The 19,261-nt window shown below is 42.8% G+C and overlaps 1 protein-coding gene across 1 annotated transcript; it reads left to right on the top strand.

Moving 5' to 3' along the window:
- The first annotated feature begins 720 nt into the window (after positions 1-720).
- PPP1CC (protein phosphatase 1 catalytic subunit gamma) lies at positions 721-15,652 on the top strand. Its single transcript, XM_054392934.1, has 7 exons — positions 721-811; positions 10,052-10,183; positions 11,298-11,528; positions 13,084-13,188; positions 14,030-14,253; positions 14,633-14,767; positions 15,176-15,652. Exons 1-7 carry the CDS (start codon positions 757-759, stop codon positions 15,263-15,265), a joined length of 972 nt encoding a protein of 323 aa, XP_054248909.1. The 5' UTR covers positions 721-756; the 3' UTR covers positions 15,266-15,652.
- Positions 15,653-19,261: the final 3,609 nt, after the last annotated feature.

Genomic DNA, 19,261 nt, shown 5'->3' with positions numbered 1-19,261 from the left:
CACGTACATCAGGCACCAGGTCCTGCTCTGATAGAGCTGGTGCTGGGCACCGAGCAGCCATCGGTCTCCAGTGGGTCAGGGTTCACAGGAAGCAGAAAGGGGCCATGCTACCTGCTGCAGGCGGGGTTTTGGTATTGCTCATTGTGTTTTAGGGCTGGGGGAGCAGCCATACCCCAGAAGGGCAGCGCACCCCTCGTGCTCCCTGCTCAGGGGTTCAGGCAGTATAGCCTCAGACCGAGTGCCATGAGGAGGCAGTACTGACAGAAGCCCAACCCCAGCCGCCGTCTCCCGTCATCGGCATGCGCCAAACGGCCTCCCTGATCCAGCTCATGGCTGGATTTGGACAAACCGAGCTCCTGCGGCACCCACGACAAGAAGAAACGGCAGCACCGCACTACTTCCCGGCCCGTGAGCGGAAGGATATCACGATCGTGGGGTGGACGCAACATATTGACTTGCCCCGCCCCGCTCTTCCCGCCGGCCTCTAAAGGGTTTCCGGTGAGCCGCGTCGCGTTCCTAGTATCCGTGCGCCGAGCTGGCTCGCTGAGGCGGTGGTGGCCATTTTGTTCAGAGCTCCGTTTCTGCTGAGATCGGCGGTCGAGGCGGGGGGCGGGGGGGGGGGAGGGAGAAGAAGGAGAGAAGCGGGGAGGAGAGGAGGAAGGGGAAAACCGGGACAGAACGAGAAGTCGGGCCGGCCAAGCGGCGAGCGGAGGGAGGGGACCCGCGGGGAGAGGTCCGCCCGGCCGCTGAGAGGCGATGGCGGATATAGACAAGCTCAATATCGACAGCATCATCCAACGGCTCCTGGAGGGTGAGGGCCGGGGAAGGCACCGGGCGGGTGGCCGTGGGGTCGGTGGCGACCAGGTCGGTGCTGATGAGTCCGGCGGTGCGGCGGCTCCGTGGCTCTCCCTCAGGCAGCGCCGCGGGTGGTACACCGCGTCCTGCCCGCCCGGCGGGTTCGGGGGGACCAAAATGGAGGGGCACCGAGGCGCTTTGTCTTCCCGGGGCTTGCTGCCGCTCCGGGTGGCTCAGCCCTTCAGCCCCAACTTTTCCCATAGCGCTTCTATTTCCGAGTTGTTCTCGCCCTCTGCTCCCCTCTGTGCTCCCGGTGCAGTGCTGGGACTAGCCGGCTGCCCCCCTCTTCCTCCCCTGAAGCTTAAAGAAGAGGATTAATTTAGTATTATGTTTGTAGGAATGTGTTCTAAAAACTCCGGGCTTTTCTCTTGCCTTCCACACATGCACATGGGATCTGTGCTCGGCTGAGTACTCGTGGGGTTCTGGAATAAGACCTCGCATGTTTAAAGAGTGTTGAGGAAAGGGTTTCAGAAAGTCATAAGGAAACTTGCAGTAGGTTTCAGGATATCGTGGGTTTTGCTTTGATTAGCTGCTTGCGTTCGTGCTATCATGGGACTGCCTCTTAATTCGTAACATATGGTGGCTTTTTAGGTGTGAATAGAGGGCTAGTTTTCGGTGCTTCACACAGTCTGTGGACGGCCTTATTGTCCTGTAATTGTTGGTGGTTTTGTGTTGGAAAGAGTTGCTTGGGAGTTCCTAAATCAAAGGAGACGTGTAGAAGTTGCAGGTCGTCATGCAAGGCATCATCCCTTCGGTCGCAGAGGTCAGCACCGGACTAGAATTGTCAACTGATATTTCTTAGAGCAAACCGCTGGGAAGTAGCCAGACATCAAGAAAAATAATTATTCAGAGAAGGAAGGTAGCCTGATCCAACCTTATTTTATGTATGTCCGAGCAGGCACCTGATCTGCACTTACGCTTGAAGAGCGCTTGGTCAGGGATTTAACTTTTTTCATTTGGCTGGAGTCATCTGAGATGTTACTGAGGCAAATGGTGAAACAATGTCTTTCAGCTCTATTACGCCTTTTCCTTCGTAGATGCTGCTGCTTGTGTAATGGTTTGGACAGCAAAAGGTCAGGCAGAGGAACCATAGTGCTACTCTAGAAATTATTTGGAATTAAAAATCCTATAGATGTTTTATGAGACTATTGAACTAGAATGAGTAAAAGTAAATGGAGTTTTCCCTCTGCTTCGTTTGGAGTTTTGCTTGTTACTGCTTTAAAACCTTTAAAGGCTTCCCTTCATAAATGTAGACCAGTATTTTCCTGAAACTCTGGTGCTATGATTTGTAGATGTCAGATCCTGTGTGTCATAGATTTGGTGACATATTAATACATGCTCAACTTTACTGCAAGTATTGGTTATTCTTGCTGAATTTCCCCTAGTGTAACTTTTCCAGTTTTCTAAAAGTGTAAATTCTTAATGTCAAAAACATCTTAGAGATCTGAGTGACTCTGAAGTACTTATCTAAAGTTTCACAAGGTAGTAAGATGTCCTACGTCAGTATGTTGCGTTGTTGCCCAGCTTATACCGGTATTAAACATGTGGAAGAGATGAGAGTTGGTAAATCAGGCTTCAGAAGGTTTACTGACAAGATCTTTTAAGAGATAGGTTCCTGCAACTAAAGATGTTACCTGAGGTTGCATCAGCTGCCACAACTGAAATTAATTTTTTTTCCTTTATTGACATTTCTGATGGGATTTGGGATTCCATGAGGAAATTACTGACTTGCAGTATTTAAAACACTTAGTAACCCATGCTAGTGCTTTTTGTTGTTGTTGTTGCTTATTAAATGTCTGTTACAAAGGTCTTTGCCAGACAGAGTAATGATTGACCTTTCTGGCATCTGTCATTTTTATATTTCTTTTCCAGAAAAGGGCAAAATACTGCTGCTGTATTTTAGCCAACACTGCATTTTTTGATAGAGTGCAGAACTGTATGAATTACAGTGCAAACACCATTCTCCTGCGTTGTTTAAAACTGACTTGATTCATCCTTTCTCTGAAATCACGATGGTTTGGCTAGATGGGCCACAGGATTGAACTTCAAAGGTGAAGATCTGCATGGTATTATGTGGAGGGGGAAGAATATGTGAACTATGTGTATTTAGATTTGGAGCAAACAAACAAATTTTCTGTGTGGTTCTAGTAGAACTGCGTGGTGTTAGCAACGCAAAGTCTGCTTTGCCTGCACCACAACTCTACTTCCAGTGACAGCCTTTTCAGACAAGGTTGTGCGCTGATTAAAATTGCACTCAAGCATGAAAACACTGCAAAATCTGCTTTAATAATCAGCCTACTTCACAAACTGGGGGCCCCAAACCTTTCTGCAAGCTTTACTTTTTAGAGCAGTTTGGTATTTCATTACAGCCATCTTTAAACTCTTATTGTTTATACGTTTTTCTAAGTTAACTTTAGGTGATTTTGCTAGTAAAATGCAGAGGATATGGGCAGGGAGTATTACCCCTTTCTTTTTAGAGGTACCAAACCCAAGTATTAAGGAGATTCATGATGAAATACTTCAAATCAGTGCAAAACTGTCATTATTTGTGGATTATAACATGCCCTAGCATTGCACTGTTGGAAGATACTAAGAGTGACACCAGGAATGGGATCTGGCCTAATGCTTGAGGGTAAAGTGAAGTGGCTCTTGCTGTTGTTCTTAATACAGGCTATTAATGATGTATTTGTGAGAGGTTTTACTTGCTTTCAATGCTCATGTCTCTGATTCAATGAAATTATTCTCACTTTCCCCCAAAATAGTTGATATTTTCCCACCCACATTAAGCTAGCTATCTGGAATTATTAGTTTGTTCTTGAAAAGGCCTAGAAGTATATATTTAGCTTCTCATTCTAAGGTAAATATTTGAAGAGTCTTGATCCAAATGTTTGTAGTACAGAGCCATTTGGCTTTGAAATGTCACAAAAAGAATTTTTCACTGCCATTGTTCTCAACCTTGGAAAGCTGTTCAATGAAAACATGGAGCATACAGATACTGTTCTGTAATTGAATTTTTATTTGTTAGCTTCTTTACTCATGAGAGTTGTGTTCTGCCAGGAATGGTTTCATGAGTTCAGGTTGTCTAATTTTTGTCACGTTAGTAACTGTTTTCACTAGACAAATGCTTCTAAAGTATAGTAAATGACAGTATCCCGAACTGAGTATTGAAATGTTTTCTCAGTGCCCTGGATAGTGGATAAAGGCTCAAGTATTGATGGAGCTAACTCACTGTACTAAGGAATAAGGAGGGGAAAACATGAGAGCAAATTACTCTACTAGGATGAGTATTGTAGACTGTAGGTAGCTTCCTGGTTCTGAGCTTGCAGCTGTACCTGTCTGCTGGTAGACAAGAAGATGCTAGAAAGCTCCCTGTGAGATGAAAAATCGGTGGCATCTGCATGATCACAGAAAGTTGCAGGAAATGGCAGAATTCCTGCTCACCTCCAGGTAAAGAATGAGTGACAAATCCCAGCATTCCCTGAGCGTGAGCATGTCTTCCTTTCATGTCCTGTCAGGTGGTGTTCCCAAAACTTGAGCCCCTTATCTGTTTTCCTCCATCTAGCATGTTGGCAGCTGTTCACAGATAAGTAGGGTATGGTTTAGGAATGGAGCTCATAGAACCATATCTGCAAACCAAGATTGAGCTGTACTGGTCTTACCACGGTAACAGTAAATAACAGGGTAAAATATCATAATTTCAATGTACATAAGTGCAAGCCAAGCTGAAATACCATGCTGAAAATCTTTTCTGGGCTGCAGCCTCTGCAAATGCTATGAAGGGGAAACTTAATCATGAATGGAGGCTGCTGTGGATAAAGCCACATGAGGCTAGAATGGTGGTAGCCATTCTGAGAGCTGAAATCCCAGTTAGTGCACTAAAATGGGCAAAAAGACTCTAAATCCTCAAAACTTTGCTGTTTATACACCCACAGAGTTCTATTCCTGGTAAAGCCTGTGTATAGCTGTCAAGGAGATACTCTGTCTAATTTGCTTTAAATGGGGAAGGAGGATCATCCAAGTTATTAAAATAGTTGAACTAAAGAATATAGATAAACTTCTGCTGAGAACAGAGATTTTTTTTCTCTGTTTTTTTTTCACCTTTCTGCCTAATACATGGTTGGTTTGATAGGAATCTGCTGTTTAGCTTCATATACTGCAGTAAGTATCTGATTCTCTCAGATGTTCATCTGAAATGTGGTTAGATTTCATTGTGCAGATACTGTGATAAATTTTCTAACAGGCAAGCAGCACTTTTTAACCTCAAACCATCTAATTTTCCATGGTTTGTGTAGCTTAATGTTACTCATTACTTTCTGCAGTTTCTAGTAACAGGGAACAGGAGCTCTGTGTTGGAAAGAGAAGGATATGATTCCTATAACTGCTGGGGATTTAGATAAATCAGTTAAATTCTGTGTTGTCCAATCAGCGAAATGGAGGAATTTGGATGTGAGTACCTGTTGCTGTATAGCTTTTCTGCAGTGCAGAAAGATGTTACAAGGTGAACATTTTTCAGTCATGCAGAATCTTGTTTGATAATGCTGCTGTGAACTCCCATGGTACTAAAAAGCATACTCCAGCTTTTCCTTGTTAGAAGCTCAGGCAGTGAGGATTTGCTTTTCAGTTTCAATTTTGAATTTTAAATGATCTGATCAAAGTTGGTAGTGCCTGCAGTAGAGTAAAACCTTTTTTAACGTCAACCACTTGGAAGTTATTTATTCCCTTTGTGCATGTGGTGCAAAACTTGAATGCAAAACTGTCATCAGGAACTGCTAAAAACAAGATTAAAAACAACCTGTGGTATTTTTGGAGCTGTCTCTGGGATTGCAGGCATCACATAAAACAGGGTAAAACTGAGAGACTTGTTTAATAAGCCTGAAAATGAACTGTCCTGCTGATAGACTGTTTTCTTTAAAACATTTTCTTTGAAAGAACTTGATTCTAGCACTTCAGCTGAGAGCATTTCAGCTGCTGCTTTTTGTGTCATACTGAAGGAAAATGAGATCACTGGAATCACTCATATTTTTGAATGCTTTCCTAAAAACTCCCTTTCATACTAATTTGGAAAGAGGTGATCTACTTGATTTTATAGCAGCATTGGCTTTTCTTAAGGATTGTAGTACCAAACTGAATGTTGGAAAGCACTGGTAATGGAATGTGGTGTTAGGGATCTGTTGTACTCTACGTGGATGTAGTCTTCTGGCTTGTTGCACGTTCTAGATCCTGCAGTTCTTGACCCATTCATTCTAAACAAAAATAATTAAAGTTGTCCTAGATGTCAGGTGGTATTTTAGTTCCTGGATGCTGCAGCAATGTGTGCTTACACCAAAAGGACACGGATGCCATTTTTGTTCTTCTGCCTTTTCCTTCCTTTCCCCTTCTTCTGGGCAGCTGCCTCACTGCACTCACCTCTGTAACACTCATTTAGGACTAGGCCTCTGTTGCTGCTTTCCAGCAGTTTTCCTCCTTGTCTTGGAAAACAGCATTAATTTTAGTAGTTGGAACCTATGTTCAAGTAAGGAGCTCTGGAGAGATCATCCAGGCTTCAGGGAGGGATCTCTTCTGCAGTCTTTCTCCATGCAGTGCGGAACTTACTTTTCCTAACTTCTCAGGCTTGTACACTGAAGATTTTACTTGTTAGGTGACAGTCCAGAATGGACATTGACATTCATCCTACAAAAATGGATGAGGAGCATCTGTCTAAACGAGGACTGGAATACATTAATGTCTGGGAGTAGTGCAGCAGTATGTTGAGACAAGAGATAAATAAATTATCATTTGAAATGAGATGACTTTTTTCCTCAGCTGATTAATCTTTGGCTTGTTCTGTCAGTCCCAGACTGTCATTTCTGAGAGGTTATTTTTTATGCACTGGAAAAACAAATGTGCATGGTCAGTATTACGGAGCTGCTCTTTTGACTTTGACCAAGCTGCCAATTAGTATCGTACTGTCTGATCTCAACAAGTTGCTTTGTTTTGCTCCAAAGCAGAGAAAAGAAACTATAAACAAAACATGTTTTTCATAGTATATTACTTCTGCCTTTTTCAGTGGGACTGAGTGACTTGAAGACTCTGAGAAACCTTTTAAGAAGTCATTCAGGCTGAACATCCTACATTTCCTTGCCAGCTCTTTCATTGGGGATGAGAGAATCCTTGCACTAAAAATACAGCTTTCTCAAACCAACATGCACTTCTGCATATTTGATTCTTCTGAAGCCCAAAATAACTTCTCCCCCAGCTTTTCAGGATATATAGTCAATAGTAGAAGAATTTTAACACTCTTGTTTGTTCTGTTTATTCTGCGTTGGACGAACATGATCCACATGTCATCAGCGGGCAGCGTGCTGCAGAATGGGATCAGATTGTCCTGTTCTTTCTTCCTTCTGCTGTCTGATAGTGAGTTTGAAACTTCAACAAAGCAGCATTTATATCATGTCAGGATTTTCCATAAGCAGGTGACTGCATGAAGACTCTGCTGGTTCCACAAAAATGTTTTGGAGAAACATATGAAAGCTGGGTCTGAAACAGTAGTTTATAAGATTTTCATCTAATCTTCATCAAAAAGGAATGAATATGTTTTATTCATTAGCTTTAGTGACTCAGTGCATTACAGAGTCTGTATAACATCTTGTACTTTTTAATGTATGGATGCAACATAACAGGGTTTGGGTTTAGCAATTTCTGACAAGACCAGATCATGGAAAAATTTAATTTTTGGCTTCTTAGAAAGCTGAATACAAGTATATTATATAATGGCTGTCCTGTGAAGCAGTTGAATCGTCATCTCTGGAGGGATTTAAAAGCCATATAGATACAGTGCTGAGGAACATGGTTTAGTGGTGGACTTGGTGATGTTGGGTTAGTGATTGGACTTGATGATCTTAAAGGTCTTTTTCAACCTAAATGATTCTCTGATTCTAAGCAAAGAAAAATTGTGAACTTTAATAAGAGTAGGGGGAAATGTTACATTTCTAATCCAGCCAGCTGATCACTTTCTTCTGTATGTTTCTGTTCTGTATTGCTTCTGGATATTTGGCATTTTGAGTGACTTGCTCGTTGCTCATGAGTGTTTGGAAAATTACTTTACGGATGAAGAAACGACTGGATGAAAAGCCTTGCGTGTGATAAACTGCTGTGACAAAGCTTTAACTTTCATTTATATGCTTCATTACTTCCAATGTTTTAATCGAAGACACGAAGCTTAGTGGTAATTCCAGTGTTGCCATGTAATGTCAGTGCTGAGTAAGAATACATTGGAAGTGGAGAATATAAAGGATCTTGTAGTGCTTGAAAGATAAGAGTGTTGAAGCCTTAACATTTGACCTACAATTAACTTAATATCACTGTCAGTAGTTACTGTAATTGAAACTAAAGTTTAATTTTAGAGCTTGTTGGAGGAAAGGTGGTATGGTTTAGGGTATTGACAGTGGCTCTTGTAGGACAGCCTGTGCCACCATGACTGGGGTCTCTGGGAGTCAGTATGCATGGCAGAACTGGTTTGATAGTAACCCTGTGAGTGCTGGCAGAGTTTGTGTCCAATGGCACTTGATTTTATGGGTGGGTATCACAGAATCATGATTGTATTCTTGGTCTAGATAAGATGCATGCTGACTGAACAGTGTTTTTTACTGTTCATCAGAGGCTTGCACAGAAGTAGGAAGCTTTTGTGCAAATGAGAAATTGTAATCCACGTGGAACAGAATCATTTTTGTTCTTGTGCTTCTTAAAACATGCCCCCTGCCCAGCATTACTTCCTGCAGTTCTCACTTCTTAATTTCATCTAGCACAAGGCCCACAGTGACAAAGAGATTTGATTCATACGTAGTGTCCGGATTTCTCATTCAGAGCTTAAACAGTATCAGGGGAATTAGACTGAAGTGGTATTTTAAAAATTATTCAGGAATTCAGGAAGGTAATATTATACAGGTTCTTGTGGTTGCTTGCCTTTTTTGAAACTAAAGACAAAGCCTTTTTTGGATAGCAGCATATTCTGTCTTAATGCTGCATGAGTTGTACACAGCAAGTTGCCTGTTTAGGCAGCGTTACCAGTGCAGTGATTTTTGTTTCTGAAGCTGTTGTCAGAGTGTTTCCAGGCATCTGAGCCTAAAGTTCTGAGGTCATTCAGCTTTGATGCAGCCAAACCCCAATGGGTTATGTTGTAAGGATGACTGCTTTCACTTACTCCGTAATCTTACTGGAATTTGCTAAAGGATTTTTTTTTTGCTTCCATCCTTCATGTTGGAACTGGTCGTGACACTAAATAAAAATACAATAAGCTTCACCAGTTATGGCATAATCACAGTTTTTATTTAGTCTTATCCTAACCCTGATAATACTGTGGCATGATGTAGCCATGGTCACGGAACTGGTGCTATATGTATTTCTGGGGAACAGAAAGTCAGGGTAGAAGTGATGGATAAATGGAGAGAAAGCTGTGCTGCTCCTGTGGAAGCTTCTTAAGCCAAGCTGGTTCCCTTGTCTTTGGAAGATATTGAAGGGCACCAGGTATTGTGAATTGTTGCAGTGGGGATATAGAAGCAGTGATGGGGAGGGGTGAAGAATGAAGTGGTGGATCTCCTACTAGGTTGTTTTTCACTGTGCTTGAAGGCAGGGATGAAGGGAGTTAATCTATCTGTGATCCAAAATGTCTTCTTGCCTGTAGTTCAGACCTTCCAATCACGTGCTTATTGTTCTTCCATGGTTGCTAACTGCAGTGTAGAACAGGGCAGCACAGTGTCTGTTGGTGCTGGAATCTCTTCACTTAGATGTGGTGTTGGGCACAGTTAGAAATTTGCATATTTGTGCTATGGTGTTGATGATTACATGGGAGACTTTTCTTAAGTTCAGATAGCTTTCCAGAGAACAAGTGTAGAGCTAGTTTGTTCGAAAAATAAAAAAATGTATATAGTCACATTGTCAGCGATGGGTTTATAATAAATAGAACTAAATTGATGCTATTTAAAATGTGACATTTAATGGGGGAAGTATTGAGCCATGAATTCTGTTACATGGCAATAACAGAACCAAAGCAGAACACAGTACCCTTTTCTCTGGTGACACAGCAGTACAGTTTCACCTCACAGATTGCCATTACTCCCTTATGTTCTTACTCTTTTATTACAGTGGAATTTAGTTGGGTTTTTAATATAACGCAAGGGTCATTGTTGATTTTGCTAACTTGACTTCTGACTCCTGACAGTAAGAGGATCAAAACCTGGCAAAAATGTCCAACTTCAAGAGAATGAAATCAGAGGACTGTGCTTGAAATCCAGAGAAATCTTTCTGAGTCAGCCTATTCTACTAGAACTTGAAGCTCCACTGAAAATATGTGGTGAGTACCATGGTTCTGAGTTGGGGTGTTAGGTAAATGCAGACCTTAAGCAGAGAACAAATGTCAGATGCTGCTTTCGCTTACTAACAGTGGAACTAATAAATAATTGTTGCAAGAGGGGAAAATAAAACCCTGCTGGATGCTTAGGGCAGAGGAATATGGAGGGGATAATAAACATGGGAATTGGGGTGGAGGCCAAAATAATTCAAACCCAAACAAGAACGGGAAGGAGTTTTTGTAGCAATGAAATAGTGCTTGGTCCAGTCATGATTGAACAAGGGGAAACAAAGGAGAACTGCAGGAGTTTATTGTAGTGCCATTCAGAGAATACTTACAAATCTTGCTAGAAACTCAATTTTCAGTCCTGTTTCTTGGAATTACTTTCTAGTTTGGTTTCACCCTAAGTGTACACAGTGGTGCTCATGTTGCACACATGTAGACGTCTCATAATGCTAAAAGAATGAAGACTATCAAAATAAAAACCTCAATAAATGGGCTTTTAAAAGCTTCCAGTAAACAGCATGTTCTGCTCTAGCACTGAGAAAGCAGCTCATTCAATATTTATAAGATTGGTAGTCTAAAATCATGATCCAGTGTTCTGCTTGCCAGAAACCAAGCCATAACTTAAACCAAAGGCAGAAGTATCAATTTTATTTTCAACACAATTTCACCGCCAGAATTTGAATTAGTGTTTCAAAAAGGCAGTGGCGATAGTACAAAGCAAAGCAAATTCCTCAAGTGGTCAGTTTTCTATCAATACTACAGATGCTGTGTGGAAATACCAAGAATGGGGTGGAGGTTCCTGATCTTATAGCCACTAGTCAAGTAGAACATTTAACTGGATGTCATATTTTCATCTGACCATACATCTAGTTTTTTGGAATCTATGATTTTATTTTACATGTGTGAGTATTTTGAAGTAGCTACAAACTTCATCTTCATGCAGTTAACCGCAGGTGTCAGACTTCAGAATGGGATACGTTTATATACATTAAGATAATCTGTAATTTTTAAGTGTGTTGTAGGCAGCACCTAATCGCAAGCTTTTTGTGAAGCTAGGATCAAATAATGTAGCAGAGGGGTCCTTACGTGTAATTTCTGAATCCTCTTTCAGGTGACATCCATGGACAGTACTATGACTTGCTTCGACTCTTTGAATATGGAGGTTTTCCACCAGAAAGCAACTACCTGTTCCTTGGAGATTATGTTGACAGAGGAAAACAGTCTTTAGAAACAATTTGTCTTCTATTGGCCTACAAAATTAAATACCCAGAGAATTTTTTCCTGCTCAGAGGGAACCACGAATGTGCCAGCATCAATAGAATTTATGGGTTTTATGATGAATGTAAGTAACACAGATGTGTGCATCTTTGGCTGGGGAAGCAGAGCAGGAGGTGCTGTTGCAGTGTGAGATGGTTCTTCCCCCAGCTGCAGTTCCCTTTGCACAGTTCAGGGGGGCCCTTGGCCTGTTTTAGAAGGGTAAATGTGTCCTTACCCTGGCATCCAAGCCTCACATTACAAAGCAGCAAGCAGGTAATGCTCTTGATTGGCCACTGTGTAAACCCATGGTTCTCACTGATACATGTTGTTGAAGTTCTTAAGATAGGGTCATGTAATGAGACCTTATTTTAAAGAGAAAATTTTACTTTCTGTGCTTTATAGAAGCTCCCGTTCCTTTCATCCAAGGGATGATGATGATGTATAGTTGTATTATATCTTAAGTGGGAAAATGGGCTGGTCTTTGCTGTGGTTTTACTGTGGTTGTTACGCTGCTTGCAGTCCTCTTGAGATTAAGACCTGTATCTTTGCAATGGTAAAAAAACAAAACAAAAAAACCACCAAAAACCAAACGTCCATTTCTGGATGCAGTCCTGCTGTATTCTGTGCTGGTGCTTTGGCCTGAACAAGCATTTTCCTTTCATAAATGGGACACAGCATGTGCAAAGCCTTGGGTGTGATGTGTGCTTGGATGAAGCAGCAGATATTTGCAGATAGGTGGTTTCAGCCGCAGTTGTGGCTGGAACCAGTGCATCAGCCTTTCAATGAGGAAATGTGAAATGTGCTTGTACTTACCTGGTTATCATGAGCACTCCTTTTGAGCAGGCAAGGCACAGATCTGTCACCGTGGGTGCATTAAGGTCTGTTTTGACCAAGACTGTGCTGTAGACCTTACCCTAAGGTAACAATTAGTTCTGCTGCGAAGCAGAAGTGCATGTTTCAAAGGGTGTGACTTCATAAATCCAGATAACGTAGACAACCTGAAATGGTTAAGTTAATGGTGCACTGAAGCACAACTTGTGTTCTGGGGTGTATTTGGCTTGCAGCTTACAAGATGTACTCTCCATGTCTTGTTCTCCTTCAGAGAAGAAACAAAGATGTCTGGTATTTCAGAGTTGACTCCTCAGAGATTAATCACAGGCTTAGTCATATATCACAAATGTGTTCAGGGTTCATGTCTGATGGGAGAGTCCCTTTGAAAGTATAATCTTAGCAGTTTCATTTTTCAATCCCATATCTTTGCTTAGAGGGACTTTCTGTGAAGCGCTAGCAGAATTTTAAGGAAAATCTGCTTTCCAAGAATTGCTGCCTTCTCCTGAAGGAAATAGCACATAGCAAGATTTCCTGAAATGGGTCACATTCTCCAAGGGATAACTTTACAAAGCAACGTTGGGACTGCACAGTCCTGTGCGGCCCTCAGAGCACTTTGCCACACTGAGAGACCCTTGCAATTTTCTTGAAAGCAATAAAGTATGTCAGCAGCTAGCGGAGAAGATCAGTTGTGCATAGGCTTTCATGCTAATGTTTTGCAAGCCCTTAAACTTAAGGCAGCCATGTTAGGTTGGTGGTAGTTGTTTGAAAAGCATATTGACTTTTTTTTTTTTCTCTCAAATGTCTTCTAGGTAAGAGAAGATACAATATTAAGCTGTGGAAAACCTTCACAGACTGTTTTAACTGTTTACCCATTGCAGCCATTGTGGATGAGAAAATATTCTGCTGTCATGGGGGTGAGTAACAGTACCTTGGTTGACAGAGGAATTGTAATGCTGTGGTATCCATCATGGCAATGTCATGTTGACTTTGCAGAAGCCTCAAAACTTCAGACATGTTAAAATATGCCTTATTCTTCTGAGTAAAGAATCCATGGAGTTTTGTTTAGACATAATGTGTCCGTGAGTTTTATGTACATTTTGAAAACGGATGTTTTCATAGAATGGCTTAGCACTGTTACTGGAAGATGGTTCAGTAGAATCCCCCCACCATGAGCAAGGATACCTTCCACTAAACCAGGCTGCTCAAAGCCAAAGCCAGGTTGAGAGGTTTAGAGTTTCAGTGCTAGGAATTGGCTCTGTTACACTGTGATACCTACTTCGTGCACCTCTTAAAAGTAGCAGTACAGACTGCACCCAAATGTTTTATCACCCACAAGTAATTGCAGCCGCCTGTGGAGGCATGGGTGAGAAATGCCACAAGGGCTGTTTGTTACTGTATTTCATCTTCCTAGGCCTGATCCTTAAAGCAAACACGCCCTGTAGTTCCTAGTGTTAATGCCTCTTTTCCTTCACAGGTCTTGTAACAGATACTTGCAAAATATTACACTGAGATTATTGTAATCCTGTAAAATGTGGAAATGGCTTTGCTGATCTTGCTTCAACTTCTAGAAAGTGACTTGTCTCTGTCACAAAGGCTTTACAATAAAGGCTGGATTAAATGTCAGTTAATGCTGCCATCGAGCTGCATGACACTGCAGTGGTGAATTGCTTTGAATGCAGATCTTTTTTGCATTTGACACCTCAGTCCTGCAGAGCAAAGTTGGACTAAAACATGAACTGCCTTAACTCTGAACAGGTTTGTCACCAGACCTTCAGTCAATGGAGCAGATAAGGAGAATTATGCGCCCCACTGATGTACCAGATCAAGGTCTGCTCTGTGATCTCCTGTGGTCAGACCCTGACAAGGACGTCTTGGGATGGGGTGAAAATGACAGAGGAGTGTCCTTTACTTTTGGTGCTGAAGTGGTTGCAAAGTTTCTCCATAAACATGATTTGGATCTCATATGCAGAGCTCATCAGGTATTTCAATCCTGTACATTAACCCATTGAATAGTGGGTTCAGAGGGACCTGAAGTGGTCATCCGGTCCAATCCTCCATCCATATCCTCAACACAGGACTAGCCAGTGTAAGCCGGAGGTGCTGAGGACCTTGTCCCTTGTAATGAGCGTTTTTTTCTTAATACATATAAACTGATATAAACTCTGATTTTTGACCAAGATTGTCTTGAACCTAGAATGCTGTTGCTGAGCTGTATCCTACCATGGTATTTCTGTTTTGATGTGAAAGTTGGGAACTCATGCTTCCTAGATATTTCCATCTGCTGGCTCTGTTAAAGCTGCTTGGCACCGTGGTCAGAAGAATTTGTCTGGTCTGATATTTCTGCTCTTCTCCCCAAAGGTTGTTGAAGATGGATATGAGTTCTTTGCAAAGAGGCAGTTGGTAACTCTCTTCTCTGCCCCAAATTACTGTGGAGAATTCGATAATGCAGGTGCCATGATGAGTGTGGATGAAACTCTAATGTGCTCTTTCCAGGTGTGTATCTGGAGATCTTACCTCACACTTTGAATCTGCCCTGTTTTGAATTGATGCTTTTCTATTCCAAAACAATAATGCTTGTTTCAGGTCTTTGCAGATATCCCATGTGGGCAGGGCTGGGCTGTTTGCACTCAGGTGTCTGAGAATGTGATCAGCCCATGCTGGTATGAGTAGATGAACTGGTTTATGCTGGAATTAAATCATCCATCAGCTGTTAGCCAGCTCCCACTGGCATGGGCTCACCAACCAGCTGCCATAAGCCCTTGCCCTAGCGCTGAGTAGAAACACTTATTTCCTGGCACATTCATGACTTGTCCAGATGATTTAACAGTCTTACTAGTGAATTAATTGTTCAATGGTAAGAAAGCTAAAACATTTTGCTGAACAACTGAACTCTGTTTGCAGATTTTGAAACCTGCAGAGAAGAAGAAGCCCAATTCCAGCAGACCCGTAACACCTCCCAGGGGTATGATCACAAAACAAGCGAAGAAATAGTCACTCTGGCGCTGCCTTGTTGGGACTTGTACTATAGTATATAACCTCCATTTTTAAACTGTCATGTGTACTGTTCAGCTTGCTCAAAATAGGTAAATGTGTTTGTGGTTTTCCTTTTGATTCAATGAATGGCATTTGCTGGTTGTAACAGCAAACGAAAGACTTTTCTCCCTCCCAGGAAAGAGAGTTTTAACGTCCCCTTCTGTTGGTGTCCCAGCTGTACACTCCACAGCAGCTTATCCCGCCCTCATGGGTAGTTGTGCAACTGACTCTCCAGGAGTAGTGGCAATGCTTGTTTTCTTCTTTAGGATCTAAAGAGGGCACTAGTGTGCTGTGAGAGTAGAGATTTGTTACTGTCAGAATGACATACTGTTTATACAGACCACTGTGAACTTTTCTTTTTTTCTTTTTTTTTTTACATTCAAGTTTGTTTTAAAGGGATTGCTTTTCTTTTAATGTCTTGTCATCTACATGTTAGTTTTATTGCTGTCAACATTAGGAGTAACATTGAACCTTGCCAGCATCACTGGTATGATGTATATTTAATTCAGACACACCCCCCTCTCCATATACTTCAGATGACAATTAAAGCCATTGTTTTAAGTGTTTGTGTCTTTCCTGAAGCCAAAGTTTGCTTAGAAAACTTGGTACACACCCCAGCACCCTGAGCTTGCAGGGTTTCCCGTCCACACCTCCTCCTGAAGACTGAGGAAGTCCTGGCTGGAGTAGGCAGCAGAAGTGCTGTGCTGTCTGTTCTGTTCTTGGCCACAGTAACCGCTTCTTGTATGGTTTCTGTGCGTTCCATCATGTGAACAGTCTGATGGTGGTGTCAGTCCTTGCAGCCACTCACAGCTGGAGGTGAACCAAATGGTTCTAGATCTGCCCAAATGGTTTGTGCTTTTTAGTTGAAAGACTTTGTTCTACAAAGAAACCTAGGAAAGAACTTGAGCTGACTGGAGGCATTGATCTTGACCACTGGTTTATATGAATCTCACAGAATCCTGTTTTTTAAAACCTGTTAATCTTTTTTTGAACAGATGACAGTGTACAATACCATGTAGTGAGAATCACTTATTAAATGAAGAAATTGTTAAACCCTCTTGGTGTCAGTTTATCACAACATATACACCACTGCTAGCACAGGACCTGGCTTAGGTAAATAAATCGTTCTGGAAACTCACAAGTTCTTGGTTTGGATTTGTCTGAGCTACAAGCACTAGAGGGATGTTTTTAACCAGGACTGTTGATCCCAACCTACTGCTGGAGCTTTAGAATCACAGAATCACTTTGGTTGGAAAAGACCTTTTAAGATCATTGAGTCTAACCATTATCTAACTCTTGCCACATCTGGGGCTAAACCATGTCTCTTAGCACCATGTCTCTGCTTCTTTTAAACCCCTCCAGGGATGGGAATTCAACCACCTCTCTGGGGAAGCCTGTTGCAGTGTTTGAGAACCATTTCAGGGAAGTTTTTTCTACTGTCCAACCTAAATCTTCCTTGATGCAACTTGAGGCCATTTCCTCTCTTCCTGTCACTTGGGAACACAGTACTCTGAAGTCCAGGCCCCCTCCCAATAGAGTGGGAGACACAGCAAGCTCCATGGGCCTGCAGAGCTGCTCTAGAAGAGGCACGGGGATAAAACTCTGTTCCTTGGTGGAGCCTGGCTATGAGGAGGGAACTTGTCACTGAATGCCCAGCTCAGTTAAACACTGGCTCTGTTTTTCTGTCCTGCTCAGCAGGAGAGTTTCCCTTGGCTTCTGGAGCCAGCCAAGCTTTTCTGACAAGAACGTATCTTTGGGGCAGTCCCTGGCCATTGATTTTTTTTTTTTTCCTGATGTATTTCACTGTGAAATCAAAGAGCTATTTTCCTACTCTGAAAACTTTCCTTCCTCTAAAGCTAATTAATCAAACCACCCCTCGGTAAATTTTGATAAGGCTCAATGGGTGAGGTTTCAGAGATTGCCTGCTAAAGGCTGTCTCAAATTTACTTTCACCATCTAAGTCACATTTGTGGTTTTCTTTATAGCTCTATTTTTTTTCTCCTTGTAAAATAGTCACCTGTGTGTCTGTTATTGATCCAGTAATAGCACATGTGGAACCAATTTGCAGTTGTATCTAGAGGAGTATTAACTCCTCTCTGCAGCCATGATTAGCTCACCAGCCATTCTGCATGTCACCCTGTCACACCTTTTTCCTCTGTGGCTTGTTTTCTCTCTTAAATACAGCTTTGGTGACACTCAGGCCTATTCTGGGCATTTCTGCTTGTCTGCATTCCCTGGGGGTGGGTCACACACCTCAGGCTGTCCAGCTGCTGGGTGAGGGAGATCTATGGGTAGAGGTGGAAAGGTTTCTGCTCCACTGCAGAGACAGGGCAGAAGAGCTGCTGAGCTCACCATGGCCTGTGATCAAAAGCTCAGAGGCACGTTGCATGCCTATTTCTTAGGGCTGTGGTTTTTGATCAGTGGAGGGAGAGGAGGAGGAGCAGCACCTGCCAATTTCCTACTGTTTTTCTATAATGATACTTGTATGAGCATCTTGTTGACATGTGGGATGGACAGAATGGCGTGTCAGCCCATGAGGGCCTTCCCTTGGCTCTCCCTGCTGGCTTTGTGGATGTTGTGAGGGGTAGATTGTAGAAGGAGGGTACCAGCCCTCACTGGAGATCTCCACAAAAGGCAGCAAGAGAGTCACAATGCACTCAAGTTTTCTTCAATCCTTGTCTTGTGCCTATTGCTGTAGGCCCAAGTCTAATAACTGTGTTACTCTGGAGGATGATCTGAGGCATGATGCATTAACTGGGGTGTTGCTCCAGGTAGTGTGGGGTTTCTCTGAGATGAAAGGAGTCCTCTTTGCCATCCAGCTGTCAAAAGGCCATTTTCCAGCACAGGTCATCAAACCAGGAACAGTTTGTTCTAGGATGTGTTGGTGCTATGGCAGCTTCCAGTCCTGAGTGAAGTGAAGCTGTAGGAGTTCAACAACAAAAACAATTTTCCTTGCAGAGTAAGACCTGATCCCCAGCACCACTCAGGCCTCCATGGGAGGGTACAGAAATTTTGGGCACACAAGTCACTGATGCGTATGACCTACTGTAGATCCAGGTTTAACCTCTGAACAATATTGTTGAATGAGAACTGGATCAAGAAAACATTTTTGGAGCACTTCAAGCAGTTCTTACTCAAAGTTGTGGCTTGCAAAGCATGATGCCAGGCATGCTGTCCTTGGGGATTTCAGGCAGCAGCTGAGTCTCCAAGGTTGAGCTCTTTCCAGGCAGGCAGGCTTTCTAGCCTCACTGCTTCAGTCGAGAAGAGGGGCTTGAGCCTCAGGGGTTCCAGTCTTAGAAAACATCCTTCTGATGTTTGGTTTTCATAGGCAGTTGTGTTTAAGTTTTAAAAGCTCTTTTTCTTTGTAAGATGCTGTCCAATCCCTTCTCCCTTCCACTGGCCATCTTCCGTCCTATTGTACTTTGACAATGGGTGACCAGCACTGATGCTTGGTCCCTCATACACTGAAATTTGGGTGTGAGACTGGTACCAACACAGGGACACAGCAGCCACTGGTGGTCCTGGGACCGGTAACAGTGCTGATGGCATCACTGGGCTCTGAGCTCAGCCCTGGTGCTTTGGGGAGTCCATGCACTTCACCTTCTGCAGCTCAGGCCAATGGGCCTGACCCCCATCATCCCAGAGCAGAGAGGCTGTTACTGTAAAAACGGGCAGAAACCAGGGGTTCGACCTGCTGGGAGGAGGTGTAAAGTGAGGCAGTTGAGCTCCCCTGTCAGGTCCTACAACACTGGATTCACCCTTAAATCACACCTTAGGCACCAGCTTGGGCCTCGCCAAGAGCTTCGTGGTTGTGGTAGTCTCCTCCTGCCAGTTCACTAGGGAGCTTCTCATTCATGAGCTCTGTGCCCGCACACTGATTGTTGGGTAAGTTCTAACAATGAAAGCTTCACTTTTGTGACCAGCCTAGGAGCTCCTCTCAGCAGCTGCACTCAG

This window comes from Indicator indicator, chromosome 26, assembly GCF_027791375.1.
Source record: "Indicator indicator isolate 239-I01 chromosome 26, UM_Iind_1.1, whole genome shotgun sequence".
Taxonomy (NCBI): Eukaryota; Metazoa; Chordata; class Aves; order Piciformes; family Indicatoridae; genus Indicator; species Indicator indicator.
The sequence above is the reverse complement of the archived record's forward strand: the minus strand, read 5'-3'. Positions and strand labels throughout refer to the sequence as shown.

Coding starts and splice junctions, on each gene's coding strand:
- PPP1CC (XM_054392934.1), top strand. CDS start 757: ATGGCGGATATAGACAAGCTCAATATCGACAGCATCATCCAACGGCTC. Junction 11,529..13,083: donor TTATGGGTTTTATGATGAAT/GTAAGTAACACA, acceptor AATGTCTTCTAG/GTAAGAGAAGATACAATATT. Junction 14,254..14,632: donor TCATATGCAGAGCTCATCAG/GTATTTCAATCC, acceptor TTCTCCCCAAAG/GTTGTTGAAGATGGATATGA.